Source organism: Platichthys flesus, chromosome 17 (assembly GCF_949316205.1).
Source record: "Platichthys flesus chromosome 17, fPlaFle2.1, whole genome shotgun sequence".
NCBI classification, from domain to species: domain Eukaryota; kingdom Metazoa; phylum Chordata; class Actinopteri; order Pleuronectiformes; family Pleuronectidae; genus Platichthys; species Platichthys flesus.
This window is the reverse complement of record NC_084961.1, coordinates 9,526,382-9,538,926: the sequence shown is the minus strand read 5'-3', so window position 1 is coordinate 9,538,926 and position 12,545 is coordinate 9,526,382. Positions and strand designations below refer to the sequence as shown.

The window sequence follows — 12,545 nt, the reverse complement described above, 5'->3', positions numbered from 1 at the left end:
TGTGTCAATGCAACGTGCTGAAACAAACACTTCTCTTTCAGTGCTGTCACACTGCGGCAGCATGGAGGGACACATGTAGAGGGAACACACGCAACTCATTGACCCATCTATTGGACTTTCTTGATAAAAAAATCTGGTATCACATGTGTTTTATTCCATTTTAATCTCTATCGTTAAAATGATATTTTGAGCAATATTTAGAAATGGAAAATGTGTCATTCCTTGATAGATATATACAAAAATGCATAGTCTTGATCTATGTACAGTAAGAAAATTTCAAAATCGTTCATTCTAAAGAAAAGACTGTACATGACTAAGATAATTACCAAAGTTTAAATATATTCTACTGTAATTACAGGGGTCATGAACTTTAAGATATATTTGCTGGATAATCTGTTTGTCAGCTCGTGTTTCTATATATGAATGAGCATCAGTTAAAAGGATGTTTCAGTCCCTCAATCTGTGATATAGAACGAATGAGAAATTACTGATAATGTACTGATACAGTATGGGGTAAAGGTGACTAAGGTGCCGTTAAGCAAGGCACTTTAACCCCAACAGGAATTCAGAAATCCACGGCTGTGTTACTGGCCGATTAGTCTGTGGTTCCACCCGGCATTTTCCATTTTTTGGTTAAAATGACCAAGAGGAAATGTGAGCAATCATAATGTCGGGCAAAGAAAGGAAGGGAAAAGGACAATATTGAGCAGTAAAGCTGAATTAACATGAATACACAGTACAATAGCACCACATGCTCCCACTGTGTTACAGCATAGTGTGGCTAATGTTAAACCAGCTCCCACAAGCCTCTCTGACCAGTTCAAGGTCTGATCTTTGAACCCTGTGCAAAGGTCCGGATTGTTAGAAAAGAGAACCAGACCTTCTGGGACAAGGGTCATGTGTTTCACTGGAAAGAAAATAACAAATAATATTGATAGACATAGAAATCAAGACTGAAATTTGAATTCCAATGATGTTGACATATGATCATGACGTAGGGAATAAAGATTAAGTGACATAAGTAAGTGTGGAAATTAATCACATGCACTATAGAAAAAAAAAAAAGGTTACAGTTAGAAATTGTTTTATAATCAAAAGATTAATTTCAAGTTTGAAAATTTACTTTGAGCTAGCTTTACTGATATTTATGGGAGCATGCTGTATTTTGCTGTATTTTTAATTTGATTAATTGATCAACATCCGTTCCATGCCAGGAAGGCAAAGACTATTCTTATTTATTTGAGAAACATTTATAGATTATTTTTCCTTGTTAAATACACAAAGGTGAATAGATAATATGAACTATTGATATCATTGATATTGTGTTAATCTATGATTTTCTGTATTTAAAGTTAAAAAAAAAGAACACATTTCCTGTCTCTGAAGCTCTGAAGTGGAGCCACCTACTGTTTTTTATTATACTAACAAAACCACCACCTTCAGACACATGACCAGCTGATGGGCACACGAATAAAAAGATGGGTCGTGTAGTTTAGCAGAGATAAATATATTTCCACTAGTGGACATGAGGTGAGAGACAGACATGAACTCAAGAGATTCCTTCTGGAATGAGGTTTGACCTCTTATGACCCGGAAGCTGACGCCAGACGTGAGCTGTTCCATTGGTGGAGTAAAGATGGCTGACCAAGGCGCCGCAGATCCTGGTAATAACAACAATAATAAAGCCGAAGCAGCGGAGGGAACTATTATCAAGGTCACAGTGAAAACACCGAAGGACAAAGAAGAGATCGCCATCGCAGAGGATGCCTCCGTCACTCAGGTGTGTTGGTCGGAGAGCTGCGTGCTCTAACGTCATGCCCCTGCCCACAACTTCAGCTAGGAGGCTAGCTAGCCGCGTTAGCATGTGTCGTCCCTCTCACCGGCTAACTGCGAGTGTGTGAAATAAATAAGTTGTGCGTGGTGGGAGTTGTGTTGCGTGGGGTAACAGCTCTTCGGCGTGATGAACGTTGTTGACATCCGTTCGAGGGACATAACCACGTTATCATGTGTGCTGGCTAACCGGCTAGCCGGCTAATGGCTAACGGCTAGCTACTTCGCGTTAGATGAGGCAACGTTAGCTAACTATGTAGCCAAACAAGTGTCAGCTGACGGGCTCGTTCTGTGGCTGCGGTGCTAATGGCCTTGTGGAACTACAGAATGGGCTTTTGGGTGGACGACGAATCCAGTCGGTTTCATTTCCCCCCCACCTCAGCTCAGCAGATCTGAAAGATACCAAAGCTCCTCTTGTGTCTAGAACATTCTCCCTGCTGCCACTGAGTCATTCAGCTTCCCAGGGAATACACTGCTCTCTCTGAGCTGCAGTTTGCCTGGAGACGTGTTCCAGTGAAACCATCATGTAATCACTGGGCCAGGGAGGAATCATGCTCCCTGCTGCAGGGTTTGCACAGTACTCACTTCTTGGACCTGCATCTCTGATAAACTCTGAAAACTGATATTAGATATTAACAAAAGGAAATAAGTATCAGCAGCTTGAAAAATTGAGATTTGTGACATAAAGAAAATATACTTCTGATCGATCTTCTTGTGCTGGTGTTAATCCCATCGACAGAAGTAGCTCCACAGAGTTTATCGTAATACAATTTGTTTGTGGCCATGGTACAGTCAGATGACCTGTGCACGTGAATAACGCTGCTGCTTGTGCCATAATGCAGGACAGGGATCTCCCTGTCTTGTGTGCTTCAGTTAATGAAATGAATAATCTGTCTATTGTATTGTTAGTTGTAAAACTGTTCCTGTGTGGCCACATCAGCACTACGAGTGCTATCTCATGGCTCAGGGTTAAAATGAGTCAAATGTAATATGTGCAGTAAAAATGAAAGATGGACCCACGCTGCTTGTTTTTCTTCATGAAGAGATCATTGTCTTTGTGTATAATGGTTCACACAGCAGTTAAAGAGTAACTGATTTGGCAGATTTAGAGCGTTTGGACCACTGCTAATAGGATAAGTACAAAGGACCTTCTTGGGAATTGGATTGTTAAGACTTGAAGGTTGCAACAGAACGGAAACAGATTAGAGCAGCGCTGCTGAAGTGTATTCATCTCATTCTTAATAATACCCTTTTCATTTCAGCCCACCCACCGCCCCTTCCCTCTCCCCCTCCCTCTCCTGTCTAATCGCAATTTTGCTTTTATCATTTTTTGCTGTCGCACAGTTCAAAGAAGAGATCTCAAGGCGGTTTAAAGCCAAACAGGACCAGTTGGTTCTGATCTTTGCAGGGAAGATCTTGAAGGATGGCGACAGCCTCAGCCAACACGGCATCAAGGATGGCCTGACAGTTCACCTAGTCATTAAGACAGCACAGAAGTAAGTCTATATTAATAACAAAAAAAAAGGGGTCTACTAAGGAATCTAATGAAAGAAATGGATCCAACTATCATCAATTCATATTAAAGGAGCTGTTTTTGTCATTTATGGTTTATCTGATATTGACAGACACATTACACATAGTCATACACATACAGTGGCAAATGGAAAATGGCATCTGATGCATGTATCATAGTGTTTATAGAAGAGGCCAATTTGCAACACTAGTGAAGAAGCTCTTTTGTGAAACTGTTCAATTTATGTTAAACTGCAATGTCCAGCCAGACTATCAGCTTGTGCGTGTTCTGAATTTCCACTTTCGAATGATCCCTTTAGGGCAGGAGAAGGTGCAAGCACTGCGGCCTCTAGCTCAACCTCTACTCCAGCTGCCAGTTCATCCATTTCTAGTCCAGGCACCAACCCCTCCTCCACAGCAGGTTCTACTGGCTCTGCCCCACCATCCACACAGACACCCAACTTACTGAGTGAGTCCACGTGTATTTCAATTATTTTGCATTTAGAAAATTGTTGTCAGTTCAGAGCTAAGATAAACATGTTTAATCACCAACTCATTTCACCTCCTTCAGCTGGCTTTGGTGACCTGTCGAGTTTGGCTGGAATGGGCATGGGCTCATCTAACTTCATGGAGCTGCAGCAGCAGATGCAGAGGCAGCTCATGTCCAACCCAGAGATGCTTTCTCAGATCATGGAGAACCCGCTGGTGCAAAACATGATGTCCAACCCAGACCTGATGAGGCAGATGATCATGGCCAATCCTCAGATGCAAACGCTGATGGAACGCAATCCTGAGATCTCCCACATGCTCAACAACCCCGAGCTCATGAGACAGGTAAAGGAAGTAATGATGGCTCAGTCACACATGAAAGATTACAGTAGTTTCCAAGTGCTTTGGTTGTCTCTATTAAAATCTTTACTTGTTGTGTTTTAAAAACTATTTGAACTGATGTACCTTCTCTTTTATCTCACCCTCCAGACCATGGAGCTGGCCAGGAACCCAGCCATGATGCAGGAAATGATGCGGAACCAGGACCGGGCTCTGAGCAACCTTGAGAGCATCCCAGGAGGTTACAATGCCTTGAGGAGGATGTACACAGACATCCAGGAACCCATGTTCAGCGCTGCCAGGGAACAGGTAGCTAGAAGGAGGGCTTACTGATCAAATCTGTATTTGTTTGAGCTGTATTAATAACTTGTTAGGATTAGTTTTCACACATTATCTCATCTGTTGTAATGGTAAATGTTTTTACTACAGACCACTTTACACTTTTGTAAACCTGTCTAATCTCTTTTCCTGTAGTTTGGTAGCAACCCGTTCTCAGCTCTAGGTGGCGGCTCTGACTCTGGTGTCCAGCCATCACGGACAGAGAACCGGGAGCCCCTGCCCAATCCATGGAGCCCACCAAATTCTTCTAACCCCCCTGAGAGTGGAGGGGGGACCACAGGAAGCACTAGCACCACCGGGGGCACCAACCCCAGTGTGTCCAATCCTCTGGGCATCAATCCAGGAGGTCTGGGCAATGGTAAGAGAGTGCAGTTTGTGATTCTCTATATAGCATGTGTGTTATTTAGCTGTGCACTTGCCAGTGGTTCCATTACTGTATTAGCCTGTGTACACATATGCTTTATGTTTATGTTTTACAGGCATGTTCAACAGCCCTGGAATGCAGAGTCTAATGCAGCAGATCTCAGAAAACCCTCAGCTGATGCAGAACATGCTGTCTGCTCCCTACATGCGCAGTATGATGCAGTCATTGTCTCAAAACCCAGAGTTGGCTTCCCAGGTAAGGAGCAGAAAGAGAAATGCACATACACAACCACCACTGTAGAGAAAAAACACAGATATCATCACAATGTTAACCCTGAAATAATAGTTTGAATCCTGCACTAGGACCTTTTTGTTTGGACTGCACCCCACATATAGTTTTGATTTTTTGATTCTACCGAACGGGAACAAGGACATGCAGCTTGCAATGAATTGTAAATAGTGGGTTCTTGCTTGGCCTGTTGTGCCTTAGGCCAATAAGCCCAGTTATTTAGACCATACTCCTAGAGAACAGAGGGGATTGACTGTTAAGCTCACTTGCATTTGCAGAAAATAGTAAGAAATAAGAAATAAATAATTGCTTCTAGTAAACAATAAAGGCTGTAGAGGAAATCAGAACACTAGTATGGAGTGCCGCACAAACAGTGACACAGGGATTCACCGGAACATTTATTTCTGTTGTGCAATATTTGTTTGAAATTTCTCCGAAGGTGCTAAAACACGTATAATTTCAACATGCCCTCTTGGGACTAAGCAGCATGGTCTGGTGTGGGGTGAAAATAACCTTGACTGTTTCTTTCTCTCTCACTACCAGGTTTTGATGAATAATCCCTTGTTTGCTGGGAACCCACAGCTGCAGGATCAGTTTAGATCTCAGCTACCTGTCTTTTTGCAGCAGGTACCACACACCTTTCAGTCCAGTAACTCACTCCTAGATGTTTTTCATGTTAAGTTTCTTTTAAAATGGCTCAAATAAAGTCCTGGTAACAAGAAAGGATGGCAGTGAGCGGATCAGAGGGGGGAGAAGTCTATTGTATTGTGTCTTAGCCTAGATGGTCTGAAAATGACCATCTAGGCTATTAAATGTTCTGCATGTATCTGTACATGCAGAACATTTAATTTCAAGGAATATAGATACCTGTTATACATTTTCTGCTACCAGCTCAGATATTGATGATGAGTCTTTAGCAACTTTCTCATAAGCCAAAGGTCAGAATGTCAGACATTTGGCATGTACATTGCTTTTACTTAATTCTATTATAATGCTCTAGATAAACCATAAACTTGTTAGTATGTTAACGTATTGCTGGTCTCTGTTTGGTTTCAGATGCAGAATCCAGAAGCCCTGTCAGTTATGACCAACCCCAGAGCCATGCAAGCTCTAATGCAGATCCAACAGGGCCTTCAGACACTGCAGACAGAAGCACCAGGCCTCATGCCTAGGTATGTGCACACAGACAAATACATGAATTATATTTTATTTAAATGATTTTTCTTCCTTTTTTGATTATTCTTTTTGTCTAGTTTGGTGCCAGGTGGGATGCCTGGTGGGATGCCTGGTGGGATGCCAGGTGGGATGCCAGGTGGGATGCCTGGTGGGATGCCAGGTGGGATGCCTGGTGGGATGCCTGGTGGGATGCCAGGTGGGATGCCTGGTGGGATGCCTGGTGGGATGCCAGGTGGAATTCCAGGCATACCCACGGGAGGGGCCATGCCCACAGATAATCCTGCCTCCTCACCCAGCAGTGCAGCAACAAACCCCGCCCAGCAGCAGCTGATGCAACAGATGCTCCAGATGTTTGCTGGAGGAGGAGGCTTAGGAGGAGGAGGCTTAGGAGGAGTAGGAGGAGGAACTGCAACGGTACAGAGGAATAACATCTCTAACACCCGTATGATGCTGTCTATAATTTGTTTTCTAAAAGATTTGTCAATCTGCTTTGTGTAGACCCAGACCCCAGAGGTGCGGTTCCAGTCCCAGCTGGACCAGCTGAACGCCATGGGCTTCATAAACCGCGAAGCCAACCTGCAGGCCCTCATCGCTACTGGAGGAGACATCAATGCCGCTATCGAGAGACTGCTGGGCTCACAGCCCTCGTAAAGACATACAGTGCACACTGATACACAGACACGTGCATACATACATACCTAACTCATACACACACCCAGCATCTACAGAGAACCAAGAGAAATTTAAGTCTATTGTCCCAAACTTTACAGAAATAAACTCGGGCAGGATCTGTTAGACCCTCATACTTCATCTGTTCTCAGATCATTCCCTAGTCCCCATACTTTCTCTGTTTGGCGTCTGTCCCAGAGTGCTGCTGTAGAGTCGGACTGACCCACTCTCCCCTTGTGGGGTGTTCTGGTGCAGAGAAAAGGAGCCCAAAAATTCTCCTAAGAAGGGATCCCCCACAATTTCCTAATTCATTTTTTTTCCTCACGTAAACTGGAGTGTAGTGTTGCAGACAGGCATTTACACAATACATATTAGCCCATGTGATGTGATTGGCTGTTGCTTCTGTTTCATACATTGCCATCATGAGACAGTTTGTTAGCATTTAACTCGCAGATCAATACATGAAGATCTTCTGGTATACAGACAGAACACCAGCAGGATTCTTGTCCAGGTGTTCAGTCCCATTCCTTGCTCTTTCCCTGTTCTTGAGATTCTACACAAACGGCTGTTTTTGCCCAACAGTTTTCACTATTTATTGCAAGCGCTTCAGAAAATGACGCCCTCCGTACATCCCTAAACTTGTAATTTGTCATTCCGGATCAAAGTGCCCAGTCTAGAGTGCACAGTGTCTTTTCCTTCTGAGGCACCACTGCTGTGCCTTCTGTCCTCCCATGCCCTGTAAGAGCATCGTCCGCGATCTACACCCTCACTCGGCGGGTTCGTGAGAAACCACGCAATAAATTCCACACAGCGTCATCCAGAACTGTATCCATAATCAAATATCCCACTGCAGCAGCTCTGAAGCAGAGGACACTGTTAGAATGAATATGAATGAAACAAACAAGCTTTCTTTCATTTTAATCTGATTCTTCGTTAATTTTATTTTTATTATTTCTATATATTTTTTTCCTTTTTTTTTGGTGCATTTAGTACCTAGAGATAATTATAATTTGTCTCGCATTAAAATAAATGTGGAAATCAAATAAGTAAAAGAATAACTAAAGAAACAATGGAAAAGGCTTTACAAACAATTCTGGTATGGTTGCACCATACGTTTCTGAAATCAAGTTCTAGGTCTTATTCTGTTTTCCTTTTGAAAAATCTCAGCATTGTAGTTGTGGTAACCCTGGCAACTGCTGCGATAGCTTTGCTCTGTCTGTTGACCTCAGCTGAAAAGAAGAAGAAAAACATCTCCCAATCGAACATGTTGGAACTAACTTTTAACAGTACTGTACTAAAAAAATAAAACATGGTCAAAAACAGTCAATGCCCAGTGTCAGTTGATTGTAGCCTTGTGATCGTGCAAGAGTACTTCTGTAGCTTTTTGTTTTCTTCTGGTGTTCTCATTAAAATCCTCAGGTTCTTATTTTGTTACTGTTTGTTTGGATAATGATATGCTGGAGTAGTAGTGAAGTGTGTTGTTTAAGTAAAGTGTGTGTGTGTGTGGAGAACAAACAATTCTGCAAAGTATATTGGCCACAGTTTGGAACAGTTATTGATTACACTTTTAAAGATTCCATATTTACTCATTTAATAGAAAGGAGCCAAAATGTTAGAATTTCTTGGAAGTCGACAGACAGACCTAATTTGATAGAAATGATAGATTGTGAAATTAATGATAATTTGAACTTTCTTTTAAAGCGATCAGTGTTTTTAATGTAATTCCTCTTGAAATGTACCACCTCTGCACAGCCAGCGAAGTTAAGCCGACTGCCTTTGAATCCTGTTTCCTTCTCTGACTGGAGTTTATCATGTTCTTTTGTTCCATGAAATAAAGGATTAGACTCATGTATGAAACAAGGCTGCCTTGTGGCTCATATTGTCACAGTATGAACGTCACAAGCAAACCATGACGCAGGATTGTAAGATATCCGCCATCTACTGTTAACACCTAGTATAAAAATGTGAGTCCAAACTCAAAATGTGCTGTGTGTAACTCTGTTTATCTGTTTAAAATTTAAAAAACCCAAGTACCATTCCAGTGAGACGTGTATATTAGCCCATCCCCATCAGACAGGTGGCAAAATGGCAACAAAGAGATCCACCTGTTAGGTCAGGCTTATTGTCACACTAATGAAAAGACTCTCCTTGAGAGCATAGGAGAGGGCGGAGTCTGTACCTGAGAGCGGTTCTACCTGTTCCACCTGCTCCTACCACCACCCCCCTCCCCCCCACCTGCCTGCCCTCCCTGTGGTGTCAGCTGATGAGGGATCGGCAGGCCGGCAGGACTCCAGCCCAACTGCCTGCCTGTCAGCCCTCAATCAGGAGCTGCCCCCTATCCACACAGAAAGGAGGAAGCGGGTGGATAAAGCCTGTTTGCTTTAATTTTATTTATTTTTATAACTTACTTTCAATCCACTTTCACCTTTACTCTCTCTCTCTCGCTCTCTCTCTCCACTACGGAAGGAGGGAAAGAGAAGTGAGGTTGGTCAGTTCCTCTTTTTTTATTTTTTTTATTACCTGTTGCTCTTTGCTCTGGGAGAAGATATTTAAGGAGTGACACCAAAGATCTTGTCGCCACAGCGTGCAGCATGGGGTCTGATGATTCGTACAACTTTGTCTTTAAAGGTGAGTCATGTTTAGTTAAGCTGTGATTTTGGAGGAAGAGACAAAGCAGTGTTTTCTTGTGCGTGTGTGTGTTGCTGTAAGTCTGGTAGAGCTGTCAGGTGCAGCTCAGGTTGTTGCAGGAACTTCACAGGCAGGAGGGAGGTGAACAAGGAAGTGGACGATTTATGTCCATTTGACTGTAAACATCTTGACCTTTGACCTATTGGAGACATAATCTTGCATTTCCTCACACCTCACTAGCAATGGGCGGTTGTTTTTATCCCTGGTTTCTCGGTTTAAATGTGACTTTTCATTCCATTCATTCCAGAGAAGTGTCAGCCACTGGGCAGACCTGCCACGTTTATGTGATGTCATGGTGTCTGGTGTGTCTTGTGAGGGTGACAGAAAGTCTACATGTGTCAAATCCGACCAAGCATCTCTGATTCTTTACAGAAGCCTAGAGTTCTTTACCACTGAACCTTTATATTCTTGGACTTACTGTTTCACAAAGGTAGTTCTTACAGATTGATTTATTTTGACCCAGTCTTTGCCTGTTTCCAGTGGTTTTGATAGGGGAGTCTGGTGTAGGAAAAAGCAACATTCTGTCCCGCTTCACCAAAAATGAGTTCAATCACGACAGCCGCACAACAATCGGTGTGGAGTTCAGCACGCGGACAGTTCAGCTGGAGAACCTCTCCATTAAAGCTCAAATCTGGGACACAGCGGGGCTGGAGCGCTACAGGGCCATCACCTCAGCGTGGGTACACACACACACACACACACACACACACACACACACACACACACACACACACACACACAAACATACAGAGTATATGGATTATACACATGTTTGTCTTACTCTGAGATTAGTTATTAATGTAATTAACAGTCACACCTCTTGCACCCACAACAGATATTTTTACTACAATAACAACTTCCTTAAAGGTTCCATGTGTTGAATTTAGTGACCTCTAGGGGTAAAGTTGAAAGTTGCAGCGCTCGAGGACCCGCTCCCAATGTAAAGCTATAATATTTAAATACAAAGGGTAAATTCTCGGGTAAAGAAAATAACAATGAAACGGATGAAACACACTAGTGAAAACATCCCTAAGATCATTTTATATTCAGTTTCTGCTAATAAATCCCTTCCATCAAAAATCATACAAGCTGAACCTTTAAGGTCCAACTCTCTTTCACCTGGTGGACTCAGGTATTACAGGGGAGCCGTCGGGGCCCTGCTGGTCTATGACATCACCAAGCACCTGACCTATGAGAGCGCCGAGCGGTGGCTGAAGGAGCTGTTCGACCACGCGGACCCTCACATGGTGGTCATGCTGGTGGGGAACAAGAGAGACCTGGAGACCCTCCGGACCGTGCCCAAAGAGGAGGCCAGGGACTTTGCAGGTCAGTTCACCGGTGTCGTCATTACCCACAGATCCTTGAGCCCCATCAACTGACAATGAAAAGTATGTTTAGTGTTCATTAGTGTTAAGTTTGCTGCCTGAAAATAGCCACTTTTCATTTCCCCCAATCCAGAGAAGAAAGGTTTAATGTTTATGGAAACATCAGCGTTGGACTCCAGCAACGTCGAGGCTGCTTTCAATGAAGTCCTCACTGGTAAGGGTTCACTAACTCTTGTCAAAATACACATCCTCTGTTTTCTTGGAATTGCCCTTTGACGTGTGTGTGGGTGGGTGTGTGTGTGTCTGTGTCTCCAGAGATCCATAGGAAGGTGGCCAGCAGAGAGGTGACCCGCGGCTCCATAAGTGCTGTAACTCTATCCAGCCCCCTCGGGCTGACCAGCGAGGCCCAGGACGAGCGCAAAGGCTGCTGCAAGAGCTAACAGACGAGCGGCCCCCATGAAAATAAAGTTTCTGCACAGGCCATGTTGAAAAAACCACCTCCACGCTTGACCGTGGAGCATGACATCATACACACAAATTTGGAAGAGCGAGGTACCTGCTTGAGATGAACCTCTTTCACTACAGAAGCTGGGCAGTAGATGAATCAAAACCAAAACCTTTTTTTTTTTACACTGTATATCCTGTGGTGAGCAATTGGTGCTTCTACTTTAGATCAATCAGCTTTTTCCTTTTCTCTCATCTTCATAATGTTAAGGAGCAGCTGTGAAGATGTGTTGCTTCTATACAGGAATGCACTGGGTTTCATTTTGAATAAATTATTTATGTCAATCTGTCTGCACGTAATTGATAAACAGGTACAAATGTATTAGTGGCATTACACAGATAATCTAAATGAGGGACTAGAAGAGAGGGATGATGTTAAAGAAAGAGTCAAAGAGTATACAGCTGTGCTACCGAGCCTGTGAATTAAAAGAGTTTTATATTGAGCTTTTCTAGTCTTGATTATCACTCATGACAGTTTTGCCATTCACCCGTTCACACACCCAGTGTCACCAGTGTGTCTACCTGCAGTTTTTCTCTGTCACACATCAATTGCACACTGCCGGTTTAGCCATCAGGAGGAATACAGGGTCCAGTATCTTGCCCAAGGACACTTTGGCAGTCAGAATGGGGGGGCCTGGATCGAACCACCGAGCTCCTGGCTCCACCTCCTGAGCCAAAGCCACAGTTCATTCTCAATTTGTGGGAAATGGAACAGTTCTGCTGCGCAAGAATCTTTTGTTTCGAGTTGAGAGATACAGTTCGGCCTCTGAGAAGAAAGTCAGGCCTGCACCCAGTGAAGGAGCTTCTAATAGACACTGCTTCATATTTAAGTGCACATTTTAAACCAGAATCATGTTTTCACATTCATCTTCTGAGGTTAGATGAATGTTTCTAAGTGCTCTCATTAAATCTGGTCTTAGGATGTGTTCGTGCATGTGTAGCTCTGTGCAATACTGAAATCACAAAAGTGTATCGTAAAAGTCTGCAGCGTCATACATTTACAATTCTTGCACTTTTTCAGT

At 43.2% G+C, this 12,545-nt stretch overlaps 2 protein-coding genes across 2 annotated transcripts; both read left to right on the top strand.

The window, feature by feature from the left end:
• The first annotated feature begins 1,615 nt into the window (after positions 1–1,615).
• LOC133972380 (ubiquilin-4-like) lies at positions 1,616–8,328 on the top strand. The gene is made up of 11 exons (XM_062409804.1): positions 1,616–1,780; positions 3,175–3,326; positions 3,663–3,811; positions 3,914–4,176; positions 4,321–4,479; positions 4,645–4,867; positions 4,989–5,128; positions 5,705–5,788; positions 6,218–6,333; positions 6,415–6,751; positions 6,836–8,328. Exons 1-11 carry the CDS (start codon positions 1,637–1,639, stop codon positions 6,986–6,988), a joined length of 1,920 nt encoding a protein of 639 aa, XP_062265788.1. The 5' UTR covers positions 1,616–1,636; the 3' UTR covers positions 6,989–8,328.
• A 953-nt stretch (positions 8,329–9,281) lies between these two features.
• Positions 9,282–11,967, top strand: LOC133971960 (ras-related protein Rab-25-like). The gene is made up of 5 exons (XM_062409102.1): positions 9,282–9,634; positions 10,175–10,370; positions 10,827–11,020; positions 11,153–11,233; positions 11,335–11,967. Exons 1-5 carry the CDS (start codon positions 9,598–9,600, stop codon positions 11,457–11,459), a joined length of 633 nt encoding a protein of 210 aa, XP_062265086.1. The 5' UTR covers positions 9,282–9,597; the 3' UTR covers positions 11,460–11,967.
• Positions 11,968–12,545: the final 578 nt, after the last annotated feature.